Source organism: Lucilia cuprina, chromosome 3, assembly GCF_022045245.1.
Source record: "Lucilia cuprina isolate Lc7/37 chromosome 3, ASM2204524v1, whole genome shotgun sequence".
Classification (NCBI taxonomy): Eukaryota; Metazoa; Arthropoda; class Insecta; order Diptera; family Calliphoridae; genus Lucilia; species Lucilia cuprina.
This window is the reverse complement of record NC_060951.1, coordinates 13,449,320-13,472,232: the sequence shown is the minus strand read 5'-3', so window position 1 is coordinate 13,472,232 and position 22,913 is coordinate 13,449,320. Positions and strand designations below refer to the sequence as shown.

The 22,913-nt window shown below is 29.3% G+C and overlaps 2 protein-coding genes across 2 annotated transcripts in view; both read right to left on the bottom strand.

Moving 5' to 3' along the window:
- Positions 1-2,823, bottom strand: part of LOC111690788 (asparagine synthetase domain-containing protein CG17486) — a 38,988-nt gene extending 36,165 nt beyond the window's left edge. The window contains exon 1 of the mRNA XM_023453351.2: positions 2,692-2,823. Coding sequence (XP_023309119.2) covers positions 2,692-2,754 — 63 coding nt within the window. The 5' untranslated portion in view covers positions 2,755-2,823. The remainder of the gene's footprint in view (positions 1-2,691) is intronic.
- A 5,489-nt stretch (positions 2,824-8,312) lies between these two features.
- Positions 8,313-12,878, bottom strand: LOC111690786 (beta-parvin). The gene is made up of 7 exons (XM_023453348.2): positions 12,656-12,878; positions 12,099-12,188; positions 11,887-12,041; positions 11,675-11,791; positions 9,290-9,474; positions 8,862-9,220; positions 8,313-8,787 (listed from the first exon to the last, which is right to left on the bottom strand). The coding sequence occupies exons 1-7, from the start codon at positions 12,774-12,776 to the stop codon at positions 8,711-8,713; spliced, it is 1,104 nt and encodes a 367-aa protein (XP_023309116.1). The 5' UTR covers positions 12,777-12,878; the 3' UTR covers positions 8,313-8,710.
- Positions 12,879-22,913: the final 10,035 nt, after the last annotated feature.

Sequence of the window (22,913 nt, the reverse complement as noted above, 5' to 3'; positions counted from 1 at the left end):
CCCCCGGGGGCATGTTACCTTGGTGAAAGCTACACCTTGGTGTTATTGCAATATCCCGGGGAAAAGAGGTGCTACCAATACCTCTAGTCTGCCGGGACTATAAACTGGTGATGATCAGATGTATCCTCGGCCTTTCCGTGGAATGATCTGGCATGAGGTCTAACCAGAGTACCATATAATCTGGCACTACGGGTGGCCGGTTGCCCGCAGGACCTAGTCCTGGCTGGTCAATTGGTTGAGGTTCCTTCGGGATCCACGTAGTGGCTGTGGTTGAAACCCAAATCGCGGGGAGAGAATGTTGGTTTAAGGACTGATATATCCTATACCTAATGGGTTGGATAATTCTCTCTTCGAACAGGTCTGTGTACAAAGCAGCATATGCCGGATTCCTAAACCCGATCGGTATTTCTTACCGGTCGTGTAGTGGGACGCCGGTATATGCTGGGGAATTGTCAGGTTAGTGTTCAATGGTTGCCTGTCATCCCGTAGAGCGATCTTTATGATCATGGGAATGGAACTGATGCTGAAATTGGTGAAAGATCGGGAAAGTCTCCATATATTGGAGATTAGTACTGATTTAGTATGCCTTTTTACGCTTCGGGGAAGTTCTTCGGTGCTGTTGCCATCTCAACAGGACATTTTGATACATGCTACGCGACTAATTTGTCGGGGCAATTATTGGAATCAATTGACTTTGGAAATTCCTATTTCCTTTGTGCATTGATTCGGTTCATAAAAGAGGGATCCTGATCCATTTTGTTGGGTATTTCGGACTACCAAATATGTCTCTAGGTGCTGTTGCCAAACCAACAGAGCCATCTCAGTAGTGTGGTTGCGCGGGCTTAAAGAGGTTAAGGAATGCACTGGAGTGGGTCATTAGATGATGGAGATTGCATTTTGAATAATGCAATCTTTCATGACATCATAAGGGTGGTCACCTTCCGGTTTACCGGAGGATTGATTTCACCTGATGTTGGGACTCGTCACCCCCTTCTATTGACTTTAGACCAGTGATTGCTTTTTCCTTGTCGGGGTTTGCATTGGGATTGAACCCATGCTGCCTGTCATTCCGCAACGGGGCTACTATGGCAAGAGATTAGATAGCTCGAGTACTTCAACAAAGTACTTGTACATGGACCGGCACAGCCATGAACAAAAATTGCTACCTGAGTTCTTCATTGAAGAATTCAGGGGCGCGGGTAGACTGTCTCTAGTCTATCCTGTGGGTGAAAAAGACCACCGTGAAATTAGGCCGTCAAGGCAGGTGTTCACGTTAAACCCTCGACTTCATTTCATGAATATGTACTTTTTATGTTTATTTTTCACAAAAAAAATAATTTTTAATTAACTTCAGGCACTTAAATAAAATAAATTTCGCAAATTAAGCTTCCGAAATGGAATTTTTCGCTTGAAACAAACATTATTCAATTCAGAATATATTTTCCTCACAAATTTTAATATCCTTATCTTTATTTTTTAATATAATATAAACATTTTACAAAATTTTTTATCAAATGAATTCGCCGTACCTTTGGTTTTTGACATTTACGAAAACCAAAAGCAAAAACAAAATACATGGGAAATGTTGTTGTTGAAGAACTGCCACCACCTTATCTAAATCCGCCTTGATCCAGGTCATAGTGTGGACCGGCACAGTGACGTTTTGTTGCTTTGTACGGCAGCACTGCGAACATAGCTGCCAGATTTGACGATTTGTCATTTTGACGATTTTTGGTTTCAAAAATAGCAAATTGACGATATGACGACTTTTACCTTAAAATTTATGATTTTCTATATTATAAAAATATGGCACCTTGCTTTTGCAAATTCCCCTTTTTAATATGTTGTCACTATTTCTATATATGTATACTTGATGTTATCAATAACATAAATCGTTTCAAAGTGAAAATACAAAAATCCACAACATGCACATTCAAATGGAAAGGCTTTTTAAAACAATCATTAATAATTTTATAAAATATATTCTGTTAAAAAGTAATCAAATACATTTAATTAATTATAACGACGCAAACAATTTTTTAAAACATAATAAAGTATATTTGGGAGTATATGCCAAAGAAATTTTATCAAAACTTTGTTTGCTCATACTGAAATTAATTTGTGTAGTTTATGGAAAAAATTATCTGAAATAAAAAGGAGAAATTCTTTAACGGCTTTTCCTATTGTGTTAAAATTCATTCAAAGTATAATGACTTTGCCCCATTTATCTGCAAACGTGATTTTCTTTCAGTTTTAAAATATAAACTACTACTCAAAAATTAAATTTCTTATTTTTTTTTTTTTTTTTTGACAAATTTAAGTTTGAAATTACGTTTTTTTATCCGGATTTTGACGTTTTTTCCCTGAAATTCATCTGGCAGCATTGACTGCTTTTAATTTTTTACTCAAAAACATAAAAGTATATCAGCTCAGATTATACATACATATATATTTTCAGATCAACTAAACTGGTTATTTATTAGCATTTGATTGTAAAAGCCGCACTTTGTTTTTTATGTTATTTTTGTATATTTTTAAAATAAAACTGAAGCGTTGGAATTTCTGAAAAAATCTGGCATCACTGCTTAGAAATAAAATTGAAGGAATACAACATTTTTAATAAAAATTTATATTTAGTATGATGTAAAAATTCGTCATAGTATACTCCATGAAATACATATGTAAACTTACTGAATTTTTTATACATGAATGTTCTTCTAATGAATTTGAAACGCAACAAAATATCCCACACATTTTAACACGAATCCACACAATCAAATGGTATTTAGTAAACAAACTAAATAAACATGTGTAATTTGAATTTATACAAGGTGGTGTTTTTTCTGAAGCACACGAATTTTCAAGGTACATTAATTATAAGGTAGCCTCGTCAGCGTATTCGTAAAACAGCAATTGGTTACAATTATTAATATAAGTTAGTGTCTCGATTTTCCAATATAGCTGGCCAAAACCCCATGTGATAGATCGAATCAAAGTCTTTATAAGCAAAAATGGGTGCAAGAAAGTATATATTTATATATTACTAGCTAATACCCGGTGTGCTCCGCTACACCTATCGAAATTAAATACATAATCAAAAAAATTATTTATTTAGTTACTAAGTAAATTATAAAGTTATTCTTAAATGTTTATTATTGTTGTTGTAACGGCTCGACTGTGGCCGATAGTTCTTTCCTGGGGAAAAAACTTTCGGTTGATACAGCTGTCGCTGGCTTGACAATCTTTGGCCGAGTATGACTCGGGTCGTTCCGGAGCGAAGATCCAATTGTCGTGCGAACGCTATTATAATTGTTTATTATAATTTCTCTTGGTGACAATATATTTAATTTAAATTCTAAAATAATACATTAATGATATATTTACTTCCTACTTGCTAAAATTTAATATATACCTTTAGTCTTAAAGAATAATTCTTATTCTAATGCCTTGGGATATACAATATTTTTTTTTACCTTCTAGTATATATAAAAACGATTAACGATTTTGAAAATTCTAATCACAATAGTTTTCCAGATTAACAATATATTCGCTCGTTCGCTCGTTCGCTCGTTATTCTCTAAATGTTCAGATGAATGTAAAAATTTCTTCAAGTAGAATTTAAGGATTCTATCCCTAACAGTTTCGTAGATATACGAATTTTTCTATTTTATTCATATGGGCGGTTTATTCGACAAATAATTATTTGTGGTTTTAAGTTGGCCGGTTAATAATTGGATAATTCCAAATTATTCGTTTAATCGAATAAGAGGCAATATTTTTCTTCCAATAACAAACATGTGAATGTGAAATCCTCTCCTATATAAAGAAATTAAGTTTATTAAATTTATTTTTTTTTTTTTTTGATTTATCAACGAGTTCCAGAATTCCTACGTTCCAATGATCTAGTATATAACTACGTATTGCTGAAGAACTTATTAAAAATTTTATAGAAACTGTTACTCAAAACTATTCTAAGAAGTAGATAAATCAGAACAACTTATTACAAAGTTTCTGAAGTATTGTTATAAAATCGTCCAATAAATATTGCTTATTATAAGAATAATACAGAAAGTAAATTTATTATAAAAATATTGAAATTTGTATAAGATATACAGTAATTTTATTGTTTAATAATAAGTTTTTGTTAATCGGTTTATTGATAAAAATTATTCGGTTTATTTGTTATTTGAAATTTGGCAATTTTTATTTGAAATAGCAAAATTTATTCCTATTCCAGTCAATATTGTTGGTAAAAATATTCAGTCTACTGTTAATATAAAACCGAAATTAATATTATGTATGATAAAAAAATTTTCTTAACTTTATCAACAATACCATTCGTCACAAAGATGTTATGTTTGTTAAGCTAACCCTTCGAAAATTAATAACTCCTTATTTCTGATACAAAACAACGTAGATCCTGGAGTTTTGGAATTGGCATGTCGCCTCTACATTCCTGAATAAGATAGATGGAATGTTTATTACACATAGCTTACTGGATAGGAATAAAAATGTGGAAAGTTAGAGGTAAAGACAACAAAATGAATTTAGATCCAAAATGGAATTATTGATTGTCATGTCTAACAGATATCTGGAAATACAGAATTATCTGCTCAAATAACAGGTATAAGCTTAGGACTTATTAAACGTTTTCATGCAATATACAAATGCTTAAGCGGGAGGTCCACACAACGCGTTTTTGCATTAAAGCATTACAAGCTTTTCAAACTAGTTTGCATTCTACGCATCAAATAACATGCTACGCTTTTTAAGCGTAATTTTTGTTTTTTTTTGTAAAAACGTTTTTTATGGATTTATTTTATCATTAAACTCATTTTATTTAATTATAATTAATAAATATGCATTAAATAAAGAATATAAAATTATATATAAAATTATAGGGGTAAAACTACTAAGATGTTTTTTACTACTCAGTTATACTAGGCTTAACTTGCTGTTAGATAGACTCGGAACCAATTTAGGCGGACTTTAACCGATAATTGTGTTTTTCAGTTATGGATTTAAGTTCAGTTAACTTTGTTAGTATTGCCAAGTTTTTACTGAAAAACGTAAACAAAGAACAGCTGTTTTTTGCAAATAATACTTTTTGTAAAATGAAAAATTTTAAAAAAATGTTAAATAAATTTTTAAAACAGTAATAAATAAAAAAAAAACAAATCAGAAAATTGGAATTTATTTAAAATATTGATTTTTTGTTCTTCCAAAATTATTGTTTTTGTTAATTGTGTTTTCTCACTTATAACTTAAGTTTAATTGGCCAATAATACTCAGTTAAACTAAGATAATATGTAACGTTACTGTTTACTGAAAAACACAAAACACGTATTAAACTAGGTTTAAACAAAGAATGTAGATTATCTTTATCTGAAAAACTCGGCCTAAAGTAACATTCACAATGCTAACAACATTTTCTGGGGCTGTTCAAATTTTTTTTAAACTCTCGATTATTGGTCTGTTTCTGCCGGTCCACACTAGGAAACCTTTCTTGGGAATCTTCTGATTTTGCGTGAGAGAGAAAGAATATCATTCATCTCTCTAGCGGTACGGAGTTTCCCGTTCTCGGAAACTTGTTTTGTTATTCTTTTGAAACAAAAGTTTCTATGTGCGGACATTAAGAAAACTTCAAAAGAGAATTAAGAAAAAGTTTCTCAACAAAATTTTCCTAGTGTGGACCAGGTCTTTGCGTACTCGATAATTTTTAACAATTTGCAACAATTGTTATCGTTTGATCGTTGCCATCACCCTTAAAATCAAAAAATTCTCTATCAACGAATTGTAATTTGTATCGCTTTCTTAGACTTGGTTCACACTGGGAAACTTTGGTTGTGAAACTTTTGATTTTGTGTGTGAAAGAAAAAGATGGTTGATATTTCTATCTCTTTCTCTCACACACAAAAACCAAAAGTTTGCCAAAAAAGTGATTGCTGGAATAAATTACTAATTCCACTCTTACATTGGAACTTTTTCTCAGTGGTGAGCGCTCAAGCGTATCGAGTTTGTAGGCAAAGGGAGGAAAGAAGAAAGGCAAGTAGCAAGACACGCACGAATCCCGTTCTCGGAAACTTGTTTTGTTATTCTTTTCATTCGTACAACAACAATTAATACGTAATTTCTGAAACAAAAGTTTCTATGTGTGGACATTAAGGAAACTTCAAAAGAGAATTAAGAAAAAGTTTCTCAACAAAAGTTTCCTAGTGTGGACCAGGTCTAATTTGACGGTTTTTTTCAGCATTGCATGTTCGTGATTTTGCTGGTTTCTTCATTTCTATTCTGCTCTCACAGCATAAAGATCGTGTGCGACTACTTTCACAGTTGTGTTACCATTTGCAATAATTTCTATTTTTTTACATATTTCAATTAATTTAAAAATAATTTATTTTTTCAAATGTTGAGTATTTAAATGTTATTATATCTTTAATAAAAAATAAATAACTACAAAAAGAACTAAAACATAAAGATAATAGTAGCAAAAATATGTATTTTAAAGTATTTTAGTATTTTTTTTGCATAAATTTTTTATATAAATATTTACTTAAATAATTAAAACAATATTTAATATCAAAGTAAATTGATAAAGTAGCGACATCTCTTGTTGTACAACAACATCTACAACAAACACATGTATTTTGTTTTTGGAATAATCTAAGAATGTGTCAAAATAAAATTTAAGAAAATTTCCTTTAACAACAAAGTGAACAAAACATAAATATAAAATATTACTTTTAAGTTGAAAATATTAAGGATTTAATTATATTATTATATATTATACAATTTATAACACTTTTAAACTACTTTAAACCCATTTTTAATTCATTTTTTCAACTTTTCACAAATTTTAACAAATAGCAAAACACAATTTAAAAATGGCGACATAAACAATGTTAACAATTTTCAAAACAAACTTTGACAACTAATTTTATTTTTCTATGGAAACTATAGTTAAAAAAATAGTCAGCTGTTCAAGTGATGCTACTTTATTAATTTACTTTGTTTAATATAACAATAAATTAAGAATTATAAAAAATGGCAACTCTTACACTCAACTCATTAATTTAAAACAAAATTGAGAAAAGCCCAGGGGGGTAAAGTCTCAATGTAAAAGAGGACTAACACATAAGCATGTTTTGGCCAAATGTTAGATGCCTGTCCACACTGAGAAACTTTTGTTGAGAAACTTTTGGTTTTGTATGTGAGAGAAAGAAATGGTTAATATTTCTTTCTCTCACACACAAAAATGACAAGTTTCCCAGTGTGAACCAGGTCTAACGTGTGGCCACAAAGTATACAGAGATGTCACTTTTGACATTTGAAAAAGTCTAAAATCAGCTTTTGTTTGATTTTGAAATTGTTTGGTGTGAAGAGGTATATAAAATACAGCTAAAAAAATCATTGAATTCGTTTTGTGCGAAAGAGAGGGAAATAGCTTTTTGCTCGTGACGTCTCTGTATACCCTGTGGTGTGGCCAAACAGCTTTACTGGATATTTTTCCCCAGTAAAAAAATGCAAGCAAACAAAAGATTTTTAAACATATGATTGAAAATGTACACAAAAGAAAAAAGTAGGAAGATAACACAAATGTGGCAAATTGTTACAAATATTAATTAAAGAAATAATTAAAAACATCCAGTTTTCTTTAGCTCATACTTGTTTTAAATGGTTAAAAAATTCATTTTATTTGAGTTTTCATTTGTTGTTTATGTATTTTTCACTTTTGTTTATAAATGAAAATTTTATAAAAAGTATACAACTAGCGACTTTCATTGACGCTGTAGCGTTTTAAATTTTAAAATATTAAAAACCAAAAAAGTACCTTAACATATATTTTAAAGTAATAAAACATTAATTAATATTAGAAATCTTGGTTTTAATGTATTATTGACTTTTATTTTTTATAAATTATCTGCGATTTTTGTTTACTAAAAAAATTGGCAGTTGTATAAAATCATTGCTGTATAATATATCAAATTGGCGTACATTTTTAGGTATTTTTTTTAATTGAGAGTAAATTAAAAATTTCTCTCTTATCATAAAGTTACTGCATATTTTTTACTTGAAAGTACGCGACAAAACCTATCTTGCGGCCACAACTAAATTTTGTCTAAAAAATTTTATGAGGATCGAACCATAATTGACCCTACCCCCTATATAAAGTTCCCTTCAGAAATTTACTTTAACGCTTATAACAGGCCTAAAAATAACATTCGGAATAGCCGAATATAACATTCTTACTTGTTTTTTTCTCAAATAATAATTAATGATTTTTAATTTCATAAAAAACAAAATACTAAAAGTTTTGTAACATTGTATATTTTATTAAAAAATAAATATGTAATTAGTAAATTCATAGTCGTAAAAACAATCTTCATAATACACATATGTTAATTTATGTTAATAAATAAATATTCTTATATTTAAGGTACATACATTAAATTTTTAAATTGCAAAATTTATCATTAGTATTGTGTTATAGTAAGTTACAAAACATTAATATTCATAGAAACCAAGTTTAAATTTGAAGCGAGTTATACATTACGCTCAATTACTTCTTAAAGTTTATATCAATATCAAATTATAAATTGAAAAACATATTAATATGGTTATTTTTACTCAACAATCTCACTAAAAATTGTTCAGTAAAGGTGAAAAATATATTCTAAAATTAATATTAGAAAATTTCCAAGGCACATTTTTAGGCATAGTTTCTAAAAGTTGTAAATAAACTGTATAAGACACGCAATGTTGATTTTAAATCCATGTTGACAATATCTGTAAAAAAATATATAATTTTTATTTTCTTTTACCATAAATAACGAAACAGTACAAGTTATATATCTACGTACCTTCAGGGCGTGCTTTTGGCTTTGGTAGTCCGGCGTCCTGCATTAAATCAAAAGAAAACGCAACATTACTGACCATCTGTTCAGTATCTTGTGGAGTCAAATGAAATTCATAAAGCGGGACAAAAAATCCTCCAAGCAAACCCATAAGAAGACAAAGGTACACACCATCTCGAAAATCGCTATTTAAATCGCTTATTTCAAAGTTTAACTTCGATAAGTGCTTATTTACAAATGTTATAAGAGACTTTTTAACGACTGCCAATTTGTCAGGAGCACAATCAAATAGAGTATCGAATGCATCCTTTTCGCATCGCATACCAACATCATCGTACTCAGATGTTATTTGCTCTTGGAATTTTCTGTTGAAAAGAAATAAAAAATATAATTATAAATATAAATTATTTAATCCAGTTTTTGTAGTTACTTACTGTGCATTCAGTACACCGCCACTCTTTTGCGCAATCACCACTGTAACAAATACATTTTCGGGCAAGCGAATAGGTGCTCTAAAATGGCGTACCAAAGCAACCAACAGATGTAATATAGCAACTATATTCTTGGAATGAACGCTTTCCACAGACCACTTTGGTATTTTTTGATGGAAACCTAATGTCTATAAATTGAATGTTTGAATTAGAATTATAGTAATTTTGATATATGTAATTAAATATGGTAAATTATGCATTTGGTTATTGCAATCTATATAACTACCACTAATATCTTAATAAATATAGACGATATTGTAGTTGGAATAAGGAAAAGTACCTAAAATAAATGTTTTTATACGATATTAGTTAATTGTTGTTGTTTTGGTAAAACTATAAAAAGTACTAGATTAAATATACATTATGTAGTAAAAAATACATCAAAATACCTCTCCAACGATATATAGTAAAAGTTAATTTATTAACCAATTGAGAAGGATTAATGCAAACTGTGCTTTTTATACCCTTCACCTTCGTGAGAAGGGTTTCATCAAAAAATGTCATATTTTTTTCATGCTTTGTTAAATAAGCAACAACAACACTGTATATTAGAAAAAGATGTACAAGTGTGTGTAGATGTATTTGGTTTTATTCAGCTGTGTATTTTGTTTTGTATGTTTGTATGCTGTTGGCGTCATTGAGTTGTGTATTTTTGATCTTCATAGCACATTGGGGACAAAATCCAGTGTTGGAACGTCTACGTATAGCTATATGGATCATATCAGAATAAAAAAAATATACTTTTTTACATCTGACCACAAAATATTTAGATTCCTGCTCAAGGGGAGATTTCAAATGTTTTTGAAAAATTTTATTTTTTCTTCAGGACTTTTAAAGTACCATATAATACTTTTTTACTAATTTTGTCCTTTTAATTATTTTTATACATTAAAGATCTACTATTAAGCTGCAGAGGAGCACACGAAAGTGTCATCCTCTGCATTAGTCTGATTTTTTCGCTTTAAAAAAGATGTAATTTTTTTTTTCGATATTTTTTGGCTTAAACTTATATTTTACAACATCTTCTATAACTTTCTTGGAGCACCTAACTATTTTAACAGTTTGTCTATAGCCCTTTCCTGATCATGGAGTGTTTTTATCTTTTTTCTGCTGTATCGACTGCAATGTTTGCCTCTGCTTCATTTTGTACTCAAAATTTAATGAGATTCTTTTAAAATAATAATAAAAAGCATTAGTCTTACTATTTGGATCGATTTCAATTAGAAAATTGTCTAAAAATTGTTAAATTTTTATAGTTTTGCAAATTGCTTCTATTTTTTGTCACGCCATTTTATAAAGCTTAATTTAAAATAGTGTTGCGCGTTCATATTGTTCTAATTACGAAGATTTTCGGCAATTCACACGTACATAACCCGATAATAAATAAAACTAATAGCAAGAGCGTAAAAACTACAACAATTATCTTTAGTTTCTTGACAGCATTCAACAAAGTATGTTGATGTCGCTTTGTTTCAGAAATTGCAAACAAAATTTGTAAAAACAACATCATTTGCAAACAAGAGAATAAATTGCAAAAAACTCATACACTCCAAAAACTTTTCAGGAATGCCTAATAATAAAAATACATAAAACGATATTTTTAATATTTTTTATATTTAAAACTTGATCATAACAAGCGTTATTAGGAAATATTTTTTCTAAGTGTTTTTTTAGTATTTTCTCATCACTACAATAACAGTTTCTCTTTCTGCGCTTGGCTGATTTAAAATTTCATAAAAATTACGAATAGTGACGCGTAAATTATTGCAAAAATAATGCTATTATATTCATAATATATCAATACATTTCAGTTAGTTTTTTTCAACTCTATTCTTTGTAGGAGAGATTTTAAGTGGACAGAAACTTTGAACCTGATGGTGGCTCTATTTTATCGAACATCACTGTATATATAATTATATATCTTTGAAAAGGTATTTCAAAGCTCTTTCTATATATTTATATATTATTTTTTTTTAAAGAGCGGAGAGTTAATACCTTTCATCCTAACAAATTATACATCTTGAAAACTATTACAGTTAGAATCTTCAAAGTTATTAATTTATTTATATTTTTTATTTTGCTTTTAGGGTAGCGAAACATTCTTGCAATCCTTTCATTGTAATGCTCATTTATTGTTTCTATAATAGAAGGTGGGAAGCAACTTAATATTTGTACATACATAGGTATGCACGGATCCTTGGAAAAAGCATGGGTGTTACTCTGTAACTTAATTCTAAATAATATTTTTCTAATTTGTATGTTAAATGCATTGTGTTTCGAAAGATTTTTCTTTCGAATCGAAATACGCAGTAAAGCGCTTGTACTTACATGATTAACAGCATTTAACACAATATTAAGTTTCTGACGTTGTCCTTCTTCCGATTGAGTCACCTCTAATACATCTAATTTTTTCCCAGTCAATTTTTCCCATAATTTATGCAAAACCTGTAAATATTGGTTATATATTAATTAATATGTACATATGTATGTAACTGAATATACATAAGTTTGTAGAGGAGCAAATTATATACAAATATTACCTGTCCATCGTACATATCTTCATCTATACTTTGAACTATAATACGCTGTTCAGCTAGTTCATCATTGATCCAATCAATTAAAATCTGTTGAAGTTTTAATACTTCTGGATCGTTCATCGACTGTGGATCAATTACAGCGCGTTGCTCATGATCACCTGAATAAATAAATTTTGAATAAAACTCTGATGACAAGTTAATAATTTAAAACTTACGAAGGGCATAATCTTCTGGTGGAATATCAAATTGACTTGGAGCTCCAGGTGAATCTATTGCATGTTTACCCTCTTCCTGAACCTTTTGAACTTCAAAGTTAAAAATAATATGAATAAATAATTATTCATTTCGACTATACATTTCGATTTAGTTATAAAAAAATTCTAAAGAACCACGTAGTGTGACTTTAGTTTTAAGGTTTTATTCATAATAAAAAAATTATAACAATCTGCTAAATTTTCTTTATGTGAATTAACACAAAAAAGTTAGCAGCCTGTTTTTTGTTATGAATAAGGCCTTAAGAATTTTAATATCTTAATTAAATAGTTCTAGCATATAAAAATTGATCTCGAAAAACTTATTATTTTGACCGTGACTGTATGAATTCAATGTATAAATAAACAATGACGTAATGGGCGTTGTAAACAACCATCTGTAGCAATATAAAAGCCTTTTTAATATAACAAGGATACAAAAGATTTTATTACTATTATTTCTTTAACAGATTAACACAAAATATATATTTTATTTAATTTATTTATATATAATTGTTTACCTTCTTTGGTTCCTTTCTTTCTTCCTAATGTACTAAACTTGTCCCAGAAACTTTCTTCCTTTTCTCCGGATTTAATCGCATTGCTTGAATGAGGGGACTTTGGGCGACTCAAGGTGCTCATTTTTTAAATTAATTATTTAATAAAAATGGTATAAATTTGAAGAATATTTCAAAACAAATGTATGAATGACAAATTCCGTAAACATATATTAAAAATATGAACAGAATATTGGCAACGCCAAAATATTTAGATCACTATGTCTACATAAGAAGTATTAAAATTTAAATAATAGCGTCTACACGAACAAAAATCATATGTCTGGCAATTAAAATTGATTTTTAAAAAGTTGTTTATTATATTATTTTGACTTTATTATATTTATAATTTAGATTTGATGTGTATACATCCTCCTTTCAAACTAACTAACTAACATTAAAATTTTATTCGAAAAAAAATTTTCGAATTATTCTTTATTATAAATTGGAAATTTTTTTATTTGTTAGAAGAAAAACAAAAAAATTTCAAAAACAAAATTCGTACAATGATTTATCTGTACACAGAACTTGTCGAATTTTATCCCAATAATTTTATAATTTAATGAAATATGTGCGTTTAAGTGAATTTCGGAAGTCGACCAATTGTGGACCGATGGAAATCTGCTTTAGTGGTATGATTTCTGTTTATATTTTATTTACATGTGCAAATTTTGTGTTTATACAGATATAATGGCTATAGAAAATTTTGAATAAATTATTATGATTTTTAACATACTTGATCCCTGGTAAAAAAACTGCTTAAGAATTGCGAAAAAAGCTTAATATTTTTCGAGGTAGTCCAAATATCAACTGCTTAGAACAAAAGCAAATATGTTATTTATTAAGAAATTATGTGATCATATTATTGTGAACCAATAATAAATTAAAAATATGGAAAATATTGGTGAGCATTTCAAAAATATTTTATTAGTTAGTTGATCTGTGACACAAAAATCAAAAGTTTCCCAGTGTGAACCAGTCATACATATGAAACATTTCATATGAAATACATGTGGAAATACATACATACATAAGTATGTAATTTTTCGATTAGAGCGTGCCCTATTTTCGTATGACAAACATAAACAAAACAGATGTTTTGCCTTGAAATAAATTAAAGAAAATGAATAAAGAACATGAAGAAGTAAGTATATTTTTAATTTTTAATAAACTAATTTTTTAATTAAATAAATTACACATTAAAGAGACAGCTTTGATTACATTAATAGGTTATGTAATACAGAAAAACACAGACAGGTGTGATAGCAAAAATTATGAATCGTATGTAAAATAACAATTTTGACATACATTCGCAATTACATGCGGATGAAAAAGTGACAGTAGATATGTAAAATACCTGTCGTCTTATACCACCTTAAGGCCACAAATAGTAGTAATCAAAGTAAATTAATAAAGTTGCGACACTAGTTGTTGTACAACGAACGACTACAAAAACAACATTTAATTTGTTTTTGTTCAAAATACTGAACTGTCAAAAATTGTTTACAAAAATTTGTTTATTAACAACACAAAAAGTAAATGGAAAATATTTTTATAACATATAAGTTTGTCATTCCGTTTGTAATTTCTATAATATAATTTTCCGACCCTATGAAGTATATATATTCTGGATCCTTATAGATATACAGTCGATTATCAGTTATGATTAATTGGTTGTTTATTTTGTTTTTTTGTCTTTCATTGTGTATGTTTAGATGTCTTTTGGTGTAATTGCCTTGTGTATTTTGTTTTTGTTTTTTTTTTTTCGTTTAGCGTTGTTGTTGTTCCCTTTGTTTTGCTTTTGGTGTAATAATAATGTAGTCGGAAAGAAATTTTAAAATACACTATGGTGAACGTTATATAAGATTCGGCACAGCCGAATGTAGCACTCTTACCGGTTTTTTATCAAATGATTATAATTTTTATTAAAAAATAAATATAATAAAAATAATTAGTATTAAATTTGACGAAATTTTTTGATTTAATTATTGTGAACAAATATTTGGTGTGCTTTTAAAAAAATATTTTATTATAGTTATATTTTGCTAAATCATATTTTTGTATACTTTTTAAAAATAATAATATTTTGAAAAACTTAAAATATACTTTTTCACATTAAAAACAAAAAATGTATACACGTTAAAGTGAAAACAAAAACGGTAACATAAACATTTTTGACAAGTAAGACCACAAATATCAATTTTAAAAAAATAGTCTGCTGTTCAAATGAGTCTACTTTATAAATTTACTTTAAGTCTACAATTAATAAGGTAGAATAGCCATTTCAACAAAACCAACGGCGATTTGTTATTGTGAAATAATCCTATCTGTCAAAAACAACAAATAAATAGAATAACAAATATGAGTTTTTAGCAAACATTTATATTTTTATATATTAATATATTAAGTTAAATAATTAAATTTTTACATATTAATATTAATATATTAAGTTAATTAAATATTGAATGCCTGAAAATCATAACTATACATTCATATGTATTAAGGTATTTTCAGACTACAATACTGAGTATTAATACATTTCAAAATAAAAATTTTTCTTTTAAACCATAATTTTCTTAACTTTTTAAATTTTTTACAACTTTTGTGTTTTTTAATGTTTTGTGAGAGCGTTAAGCTTATACAAGCAGGGTGCTAGCTAATTTTCCTATTTTTGCTTAAAAAATTATTTTTTTTAACCAATCCAAAAATATTCTTTATTTTTGTAGATTTTTTTGGCATTACTAACGAATTTATTGGGAAAACTCTTAAAAACAATTAGGAAAATAAAATTCACATTACATTAAAACACAATTTTCTTCATCAGCAATGACAATTCTATCAAGATAAATTAATATTCTGAAAAGGAAATTTAATTGGTGTATGAAAATCCGGAAAGTGTTTTGTAAAAATTCGATCTAAGGGTGTTTAAATTTCATAAAATTTAACGTACAAGAAGAAAACAAACAGGGGGATTTTTGGTAAACTTTTTTCAGAGTTGCACGGAAAGTACTTTTTTGTGTATACACGTGGATAAGAACATAAAAAATATAAACAAAGAAGAAAATACATAAAAAACGTAAACAAAAAGATAACAAACCATAGCAAACTCATTGATATATTTGTGAAATATTTAAATATCCAAATAAACATTAAAATCCTCTTTGAGCACTAAATCTGAAATGTGTTATTAATAGCGAATCGAAAAACGAATCATTCTAAGTATTAAGTGTTCTTCAAAGTACTTTCTATGAAATGCTGTGATGTAACAAACTTTGAAGATTTTACAAATTTAACAAAGGTGTTTATGCTAAATATTCGTTGAGCAGCAAAAGCAAAATATGTCATCGATAGAGGATCAATAGACAAATCGAACCGTATATAGATTTTATTTTTGAGTATAAAAACTTTTTCATTACGTTTGTCAATTTGCAAATTTGTCAAAGTTTGTTACGTTATACCGTCTTATGGCTCTTTTTTATGAAATTTTCAGAGGATATATTTTTGGACCAATTGGTCCACAATTTTGGGGCATTTATACCATATTTTTTTTGTAATATCGTTAAAATGGCGGTTTTTGGCAATATTTGTATTTTTTTCTCCTTTTTCCCAGAGATAAAATCAAAGTTTGTTATTGGGATTTAATAAACCCCTTGGGGTATCTAAAAATGATATTTTTTATTACAATAATCTGCATTTAAACGTTCCAACAACATCATATATAATTGGAATCATTCTTCTATCGCTAATTCAATTTATTGGAACTCAAGTCCATTTTTATAATACTAGGGCCAAAAATTTTCGGGGAGACTTGCCTTCTATATATTGTTTCAGATATCAGCTGTTGTACATTTTAAGTTTTCAATATATTTTGGAAGTTTATAACTCCATATCATGCCTCGAAGAAACGCCATTTAATATAGTGGAATACTCAAACTCAAAAATATTGATATCTGTTTAAATATTATCTACTATAATTAAAAATTTTTACATATAGTGTTGTTGTAATGGGCAACATAATCGTGAATGTTATGAGTAGTAAAAACTAGAATCTACTGTATAGGATGACGTTTTGTTAAGGAATGTTTTGGAGTTGTATACCTCTACGATGTCTTGAAAATTTTAAATATATTAATGCTAATATCTATAATTATATATACTAGCCAACTTTTTCGGAAAATATCGATCCCAGTGGTACGAAAAGGGACTTAAGATCCAGATAATTCAATTAGAAACAGAAGAACGATACCAAAAATATGTCATGAAATATTTAAAAACAAATCCTTATAACAAAGATTATTATTTTTAGATACCTGAACGAATCTATTAAATCCCAATATTAAATTTTGGTTTTATCTCTGGAAAAAGAAAAAAATGGCCCCAAAATTGTGGACCAAATGGTCCCAAAATATATCCATTCGGTTGATAGTTACCCCTTAAAACAATTTTTAGCAAAATAAACATTCGATTTTAATTCTTGCGTTTCGTAAAATATAGTCAAATATGAAATACTTTTGTGAGGTAATTTTATGGACCGTTTTTAAATAAAGCTAAATTATTTTAAGTAAATGTGAATTTTTAAAGTTTTAAAAAGCGTGATATCAAAGCTAAGGACTGTCTAGAGAATTTAACAAATTAATTTATTAATTTTGCATACAAAATATGTTATTAAATTTAGTTTCTTTTTATATTATGCCTAAATTCGAATACTTATGAGAGACACTGTATATCTCCATTAAGCTGGAGGTCCACACCACGCTTTCTACGCTTTTTCGCATTCTCCGCGTCTGTCAAAAACGTAGAATCAATGCATTTATCAATTTTTATAAAATATAATGAGTTTAATGATGAAAAAAAAAAAATAAAAGCTGTAGAAAAACTCGAAGTTTGTTACAAATAAAACAAGAAATTTATGTTTTAAAAGCGTAGCATGTAACTTGAAGCGTAGAACGCGAAGTAGGTATAAAAAGCGCTTAACGCTTTGACTCAAAAACGCGTAGTGTGGACCTCCGGCATTATATATGGACGGATTTTGCTGATTTAAAATTGGAAACTTAACGAAAATATGTCTGACTGAATTCTTAATGATTTGGATCTCGAATAGCCACACGGTCTCATCTAAATCGATCTTTGTCGGAAAATGTATACTACATTAAATTTGAAGAAATACACCTATTGGGCATGTTATGCGCTCCTTATCATGAAATTAAATTACTGAATGAATTATTTTTCAGTGTTCAGAAACTCAGTTTCCTGGACGTAATTACTAAGAATCATCCAATCAATGTTAGTCAGGAATGTTTATTCCGGAATAACATCACTTCCAAAATACTTGAATCTAACTTTGACGAATGCCTGGCAGTGGAAAAGATAGTGCTCTAGTGTTCCATTGTCCTCTCTACATTCGTCTGAATCCGCACGACAAATTTTCCATAGATATGTTCGTAATCATGTGTGCCCACTTAGAATACGTACCATCATACTAAATTCAGACTTGCTAATTTTTAGGAGATTTTTTTAAGGGTCACCCCATAGAATCTTCGAGGTTCTACCCACTGTTTTACTTTTCCAAAAGGCCTTATGGGATTCTCTCACTTATATTATTAGTTAAGATTTTTGTTGCGTCGAATGCTTTTGCGTTTGTCAAGATTACTGACTGGAGCTTCCATCTATTTAAAGCTATTGTATTCGCCCTTTCGTTGCCTAGTGAGCTGGTACCCATATTATGTAAACCTTACCTCTGGGAGAGTATTCAGTTAAAGCTTTCCTACAATCCAATACATTCTTAGATTTAATTTTATTACGTGATATCGCCCTAATAACTTTCTGACTGCCTTATTTATCCTCATCTATTTTACGCATTCCATTATTGCTCAGACTTTTTCTGGATGCTTGTGTTATGATTTGGTAAACGGTGGTGTATTTCTGTGTAACAATGGATTCCTCCGATGATTGTGTATAATCTTCCAATATATCCAGTATACATTAAAGACGTGTCCTATAACCTTTGTATGCTCCTCCTTACATCTTTAATATATTTCAATGGGTGGAATATCTAGCAACGTTTCTAGAGCCTTGGTTGAAGTAGTACACATGACACCACTTATACCCAAGCAGCATATATGTATGCTGAACTTCCTGTAGTAGTTTGATATTGCATTTTTTGTCTAAGCTTTCCACCCGATTATTGATGCATAAGCTAGAATTGGTTTAATTATACTTTTATAAAGCCAATTTGTCAAAGTAGGACTAAGACTCCATTACATGCCTTTAGTTCTCCTACATATCGCCCAGCACCGATGTGCCTTGTTGATCCTATCCTCTCTTTTTTAATTTCCGATCGAGGAGTGCACCAAAGTACTTCAGTTTGTCTGTCACTGGTGTCTTGTCCAGGAAGCAAGGTGCAGTATACGTGGAAATCTTTGTCTTTCTTGTGAAAAGACAGATTTCTGGCTATATTTAAAGCTTTCTCAGCTTTTCTACACAAGTAATTTGGATCCTTTCCCTTTAATAGTATTACGACATTGTCTGCATTGCAGACAGGTCTAAGTCTATTCTCGGTAAGGGTCCTTAGGATGCTATTAATCGTGGCAATCCAGAGTAAAGGTGACAAAATAACCACCCTGTGGTATACCGTGAAATTATAGTTATATCGTACATCTCGCAGCTTATCCATCTGTTGCTCATAAAACTGGTATAGGGATTGGATAATAGTATCAGTGTGCTCGTTATTGATTACCCCTTCCATTTAAGTGCATACTGCCATTGTATACAGTTGGCTATCAAAGAATGCACCTATGTCGTTTAAAGCGATTTGCACCGATCATCCCTTTACATAAACATGCTGCTGAAATTAAAGGTCTTTGCATGGTATACTGTTTTTAACCATACTATCGATTGCGCCTTCGATTGCCCCTTTACCCATGTCAGATGTAATATGGGTTCATATGGGAAATTAGAGTTTATTAGGAATTTCATTGTCTCATGTTTATGAGCGCTTCTGAACATATAGTTATATCTAACACTTCTTCTCTGATTCTATTGACAAAGGTATCTTGTAACAGAAGGTTACACGCTCTGCTGTTAAACCCACTGTTGCAAATCCCTTCGGTTCATCATTAATACAAATCCCAAACGCTAATGTTATCTATGGCCCCGAAATTGATGCTACTTCATCTATACATAATAATCCTGCTCCTGTTATTTCTGATACATCCAATCAATTAAACCAACATAATTTAAACTATGCTGAAGATGTTACGAATAACGGAATAATTCCTATTGTTAATAGAGAATTGAGAGTTATTCCACCGAAAAACTTCAAATCTTTATATCCCGTTTTGCATTTGATACTTCTGCCGAAGACATAAATTATTACATAAAATCCAAACTCAATCAAGATGCTGATATTAGTGTTTACATATTTAATTATTCGCAAGCAAGGAGTATAACATCTTTCAAGATTACTGTTCCGTTTGATATTTTTAACTGTGTAGTTAATGTGTCATTCTGGCCAAACCACGTTCTAGTTCGGGAATACGAAAACAATCAACGGTCAAATAATATTGCACACCTTCCACCTCGTCAAGTAATGAACCAAAAAAACTGATTAAAATTATTGATAACCAACTTTATATTATATATCAAAATGTGCGTGGATTAAAAACCAAATCGTCTAAGCTTTATCATGATAGCTTTGGTTTCAACCATCATGTGCTCTGCTTTACTGAGACTTGGCTAAATAATACCTTTCTAAACTCAGAAATAATATGTGACAATTTTCAAGTTTATCGACGAGATAGATTTACAGTAACAACTGATGGTGGAGTATTAATAGCTATCTCTAATAAATTTTCAGCCGAAGAAATAAAAATTAATTTACCGTCTAATACTGAGTTTATTGCAGTGATAATAAAACTTAACTGCATAAAAGTCTTCATTACATGTTCATACATACCTCCTAAATCAGACTTATCAATCTATCAACGACACATTGATGCAATAAAAATGGTGTCTCTTAAAACTAATACTAATGATTTAATGTTTGTTCTTGGTGATTTTAACTTACCACAAATAGCATGGCAATTTTCCACTGAATATAATAATTATGTACCCATAAGATCGGATGATATCAGTGATGATATTTTTAATAATTTCTCAAAATTATGTCTTTATCAAATTAACGAAATTTACAATATTTTTGGTAAACTGTTAGATCTGGTATTTGTAAATGAACCCAATGAATGTACAATAAATCGTGTTGAACCACTTACACTACCCGAAGATCGTTACCACCCCACAATTGAAATAAGCTGCAACATCCAGAATACTTATACTGACAATGATAAAAACACTGTCAAAAAAGATACACTATTTTGTTTTAAACGAACTAACTACGTTGAATTTAACAACCTTCTAAAAAATACAAATTGGCTTAAATTGTTATCTACTCCAAACAGTCTGCCAAATTCTATTGTTAAAATTATTGGAAAGTTTTATGAAACCTTGTATCAATATATGAGTGAGTGCCCCCACAGAAAATTTTCAGAGTACTCGGAATTGTAACCAATGTTGTGTGCTTTACTTTGTGTTACTTATAATTTGATTTACTTGTATATAAAATCTGGATATGAAGTTTAAATTTTTAATAAATTTTTTTCTGCATTACATTTTAATATACGAGTGATTAACATTGTATATGAGAACAGAAAATTATAATATAAAAAAATCAAGTGTGCTGTAATTTAATCAAAAAATTTTTCATTTATCGAAAAATATTTTTTGGATCAACATTTTTTCAATTTTTAGATGAATTTTAAGCAAAATTTGTTGCTTAAAATTAGGATCATGATCTAAGGAGTGAGATCGAAAAATTCTTAACACACGTTTTTCATTACATTTTTCAACCAAAGTATTATTTGATTTTTTTTTTGATCAAGTTACCTTTGAAAAACGTGTCAGTTATTATGTGTAATGTCAATTATATTAATTTTTTTGTTAATCTGATTAAAATGAGTGACCAGAAAAAAGTGCGTACTGAAATTATTAAATATTTTCAACTAAACCCAACTTGGTCTTACAAAAAGTTGGCCAAGCATACAAAGGTCTACCGTCAAACTGTTTCCAATGTTATTAAACAGTACCGGGAGAACTTGTCAGTTGATAGAAAACCTGGTTCAGGTAGAAGGAGTTGTCCACATGATGTTTCTAAAGCCAAAAAAATAGAACGCATTTTCATAAGAGCTCCCTTGGCATCCTGTCACTATGGTAAACAAGCCCTTGAGTGGTACAAGAACAATAATGTGGTATTTGTACCAAGAGAGGCAAATCCTCCAAACTGCCCGGAGCTATGGCCAGTGGAGAGATATTGGGCTCTTGTTAAAAGAGAATTGAAGAGTACAAAAAAGGTGTCCAAAAGTGTGGTAGATTTTAAACGGAGATGGACTACATGTTCGAGCAAAGTGACAGAAAGCACTATAAAAACGTTAATGGAAGGGTTTCCGAAAAGGGTTCAAAATTTCATCACTAGTGATTAAAACTATAAAAATATATTTTTTTGTAAATTGTAATAATAATTTAAATCAAATAAAAAATAAAGCTGTAAGTTTAGTGGTTTCTTTTTTATAAACATATATGTATGTTAAGAATTTTTCGATCTCACTCCTTAGTATTGATAGGAATGGCCTTATGCTTATGAATTTGTAGAAACATGTATTTGGGTAGCATTTTTTTAAAAAACATACATATTTAGATACTTCTTAATACACATGTATTTTAAATAGAAAGTTGTAGATATTTATTGATATACTTGTGTTCCAGCTAGGAAGGTGCTGTAGAAACAATTTTACTTACTAGGTATATCGGGAAGAATGTAGGAATAGCTACTTTTCCATACACAAGTATATTATTAAATACAATACACACAATATCGCACAATATCGTAAGCTATAAATTTTCTGTTGGGGTATCCCGAAAAGTATACCTAATCCAAAATCTGGCCCCTGGTCTTCTAAAGAATTATCTTCCTTAAAAAATATGAAAAACAAACTCTATAAGAAATACAAAAAATCTGGCACAGCTCTCGATTATACTAAATACTCTCTCCTCAGGGCGAAATATAACTTGCTGAATGTTAAATTATACAATAATTATTTATATAAGATGAAACGAAATTTTGAACAGGATCCTCGATCATTTTTTCACTTTTGTTAATTCAAAAAGGAAA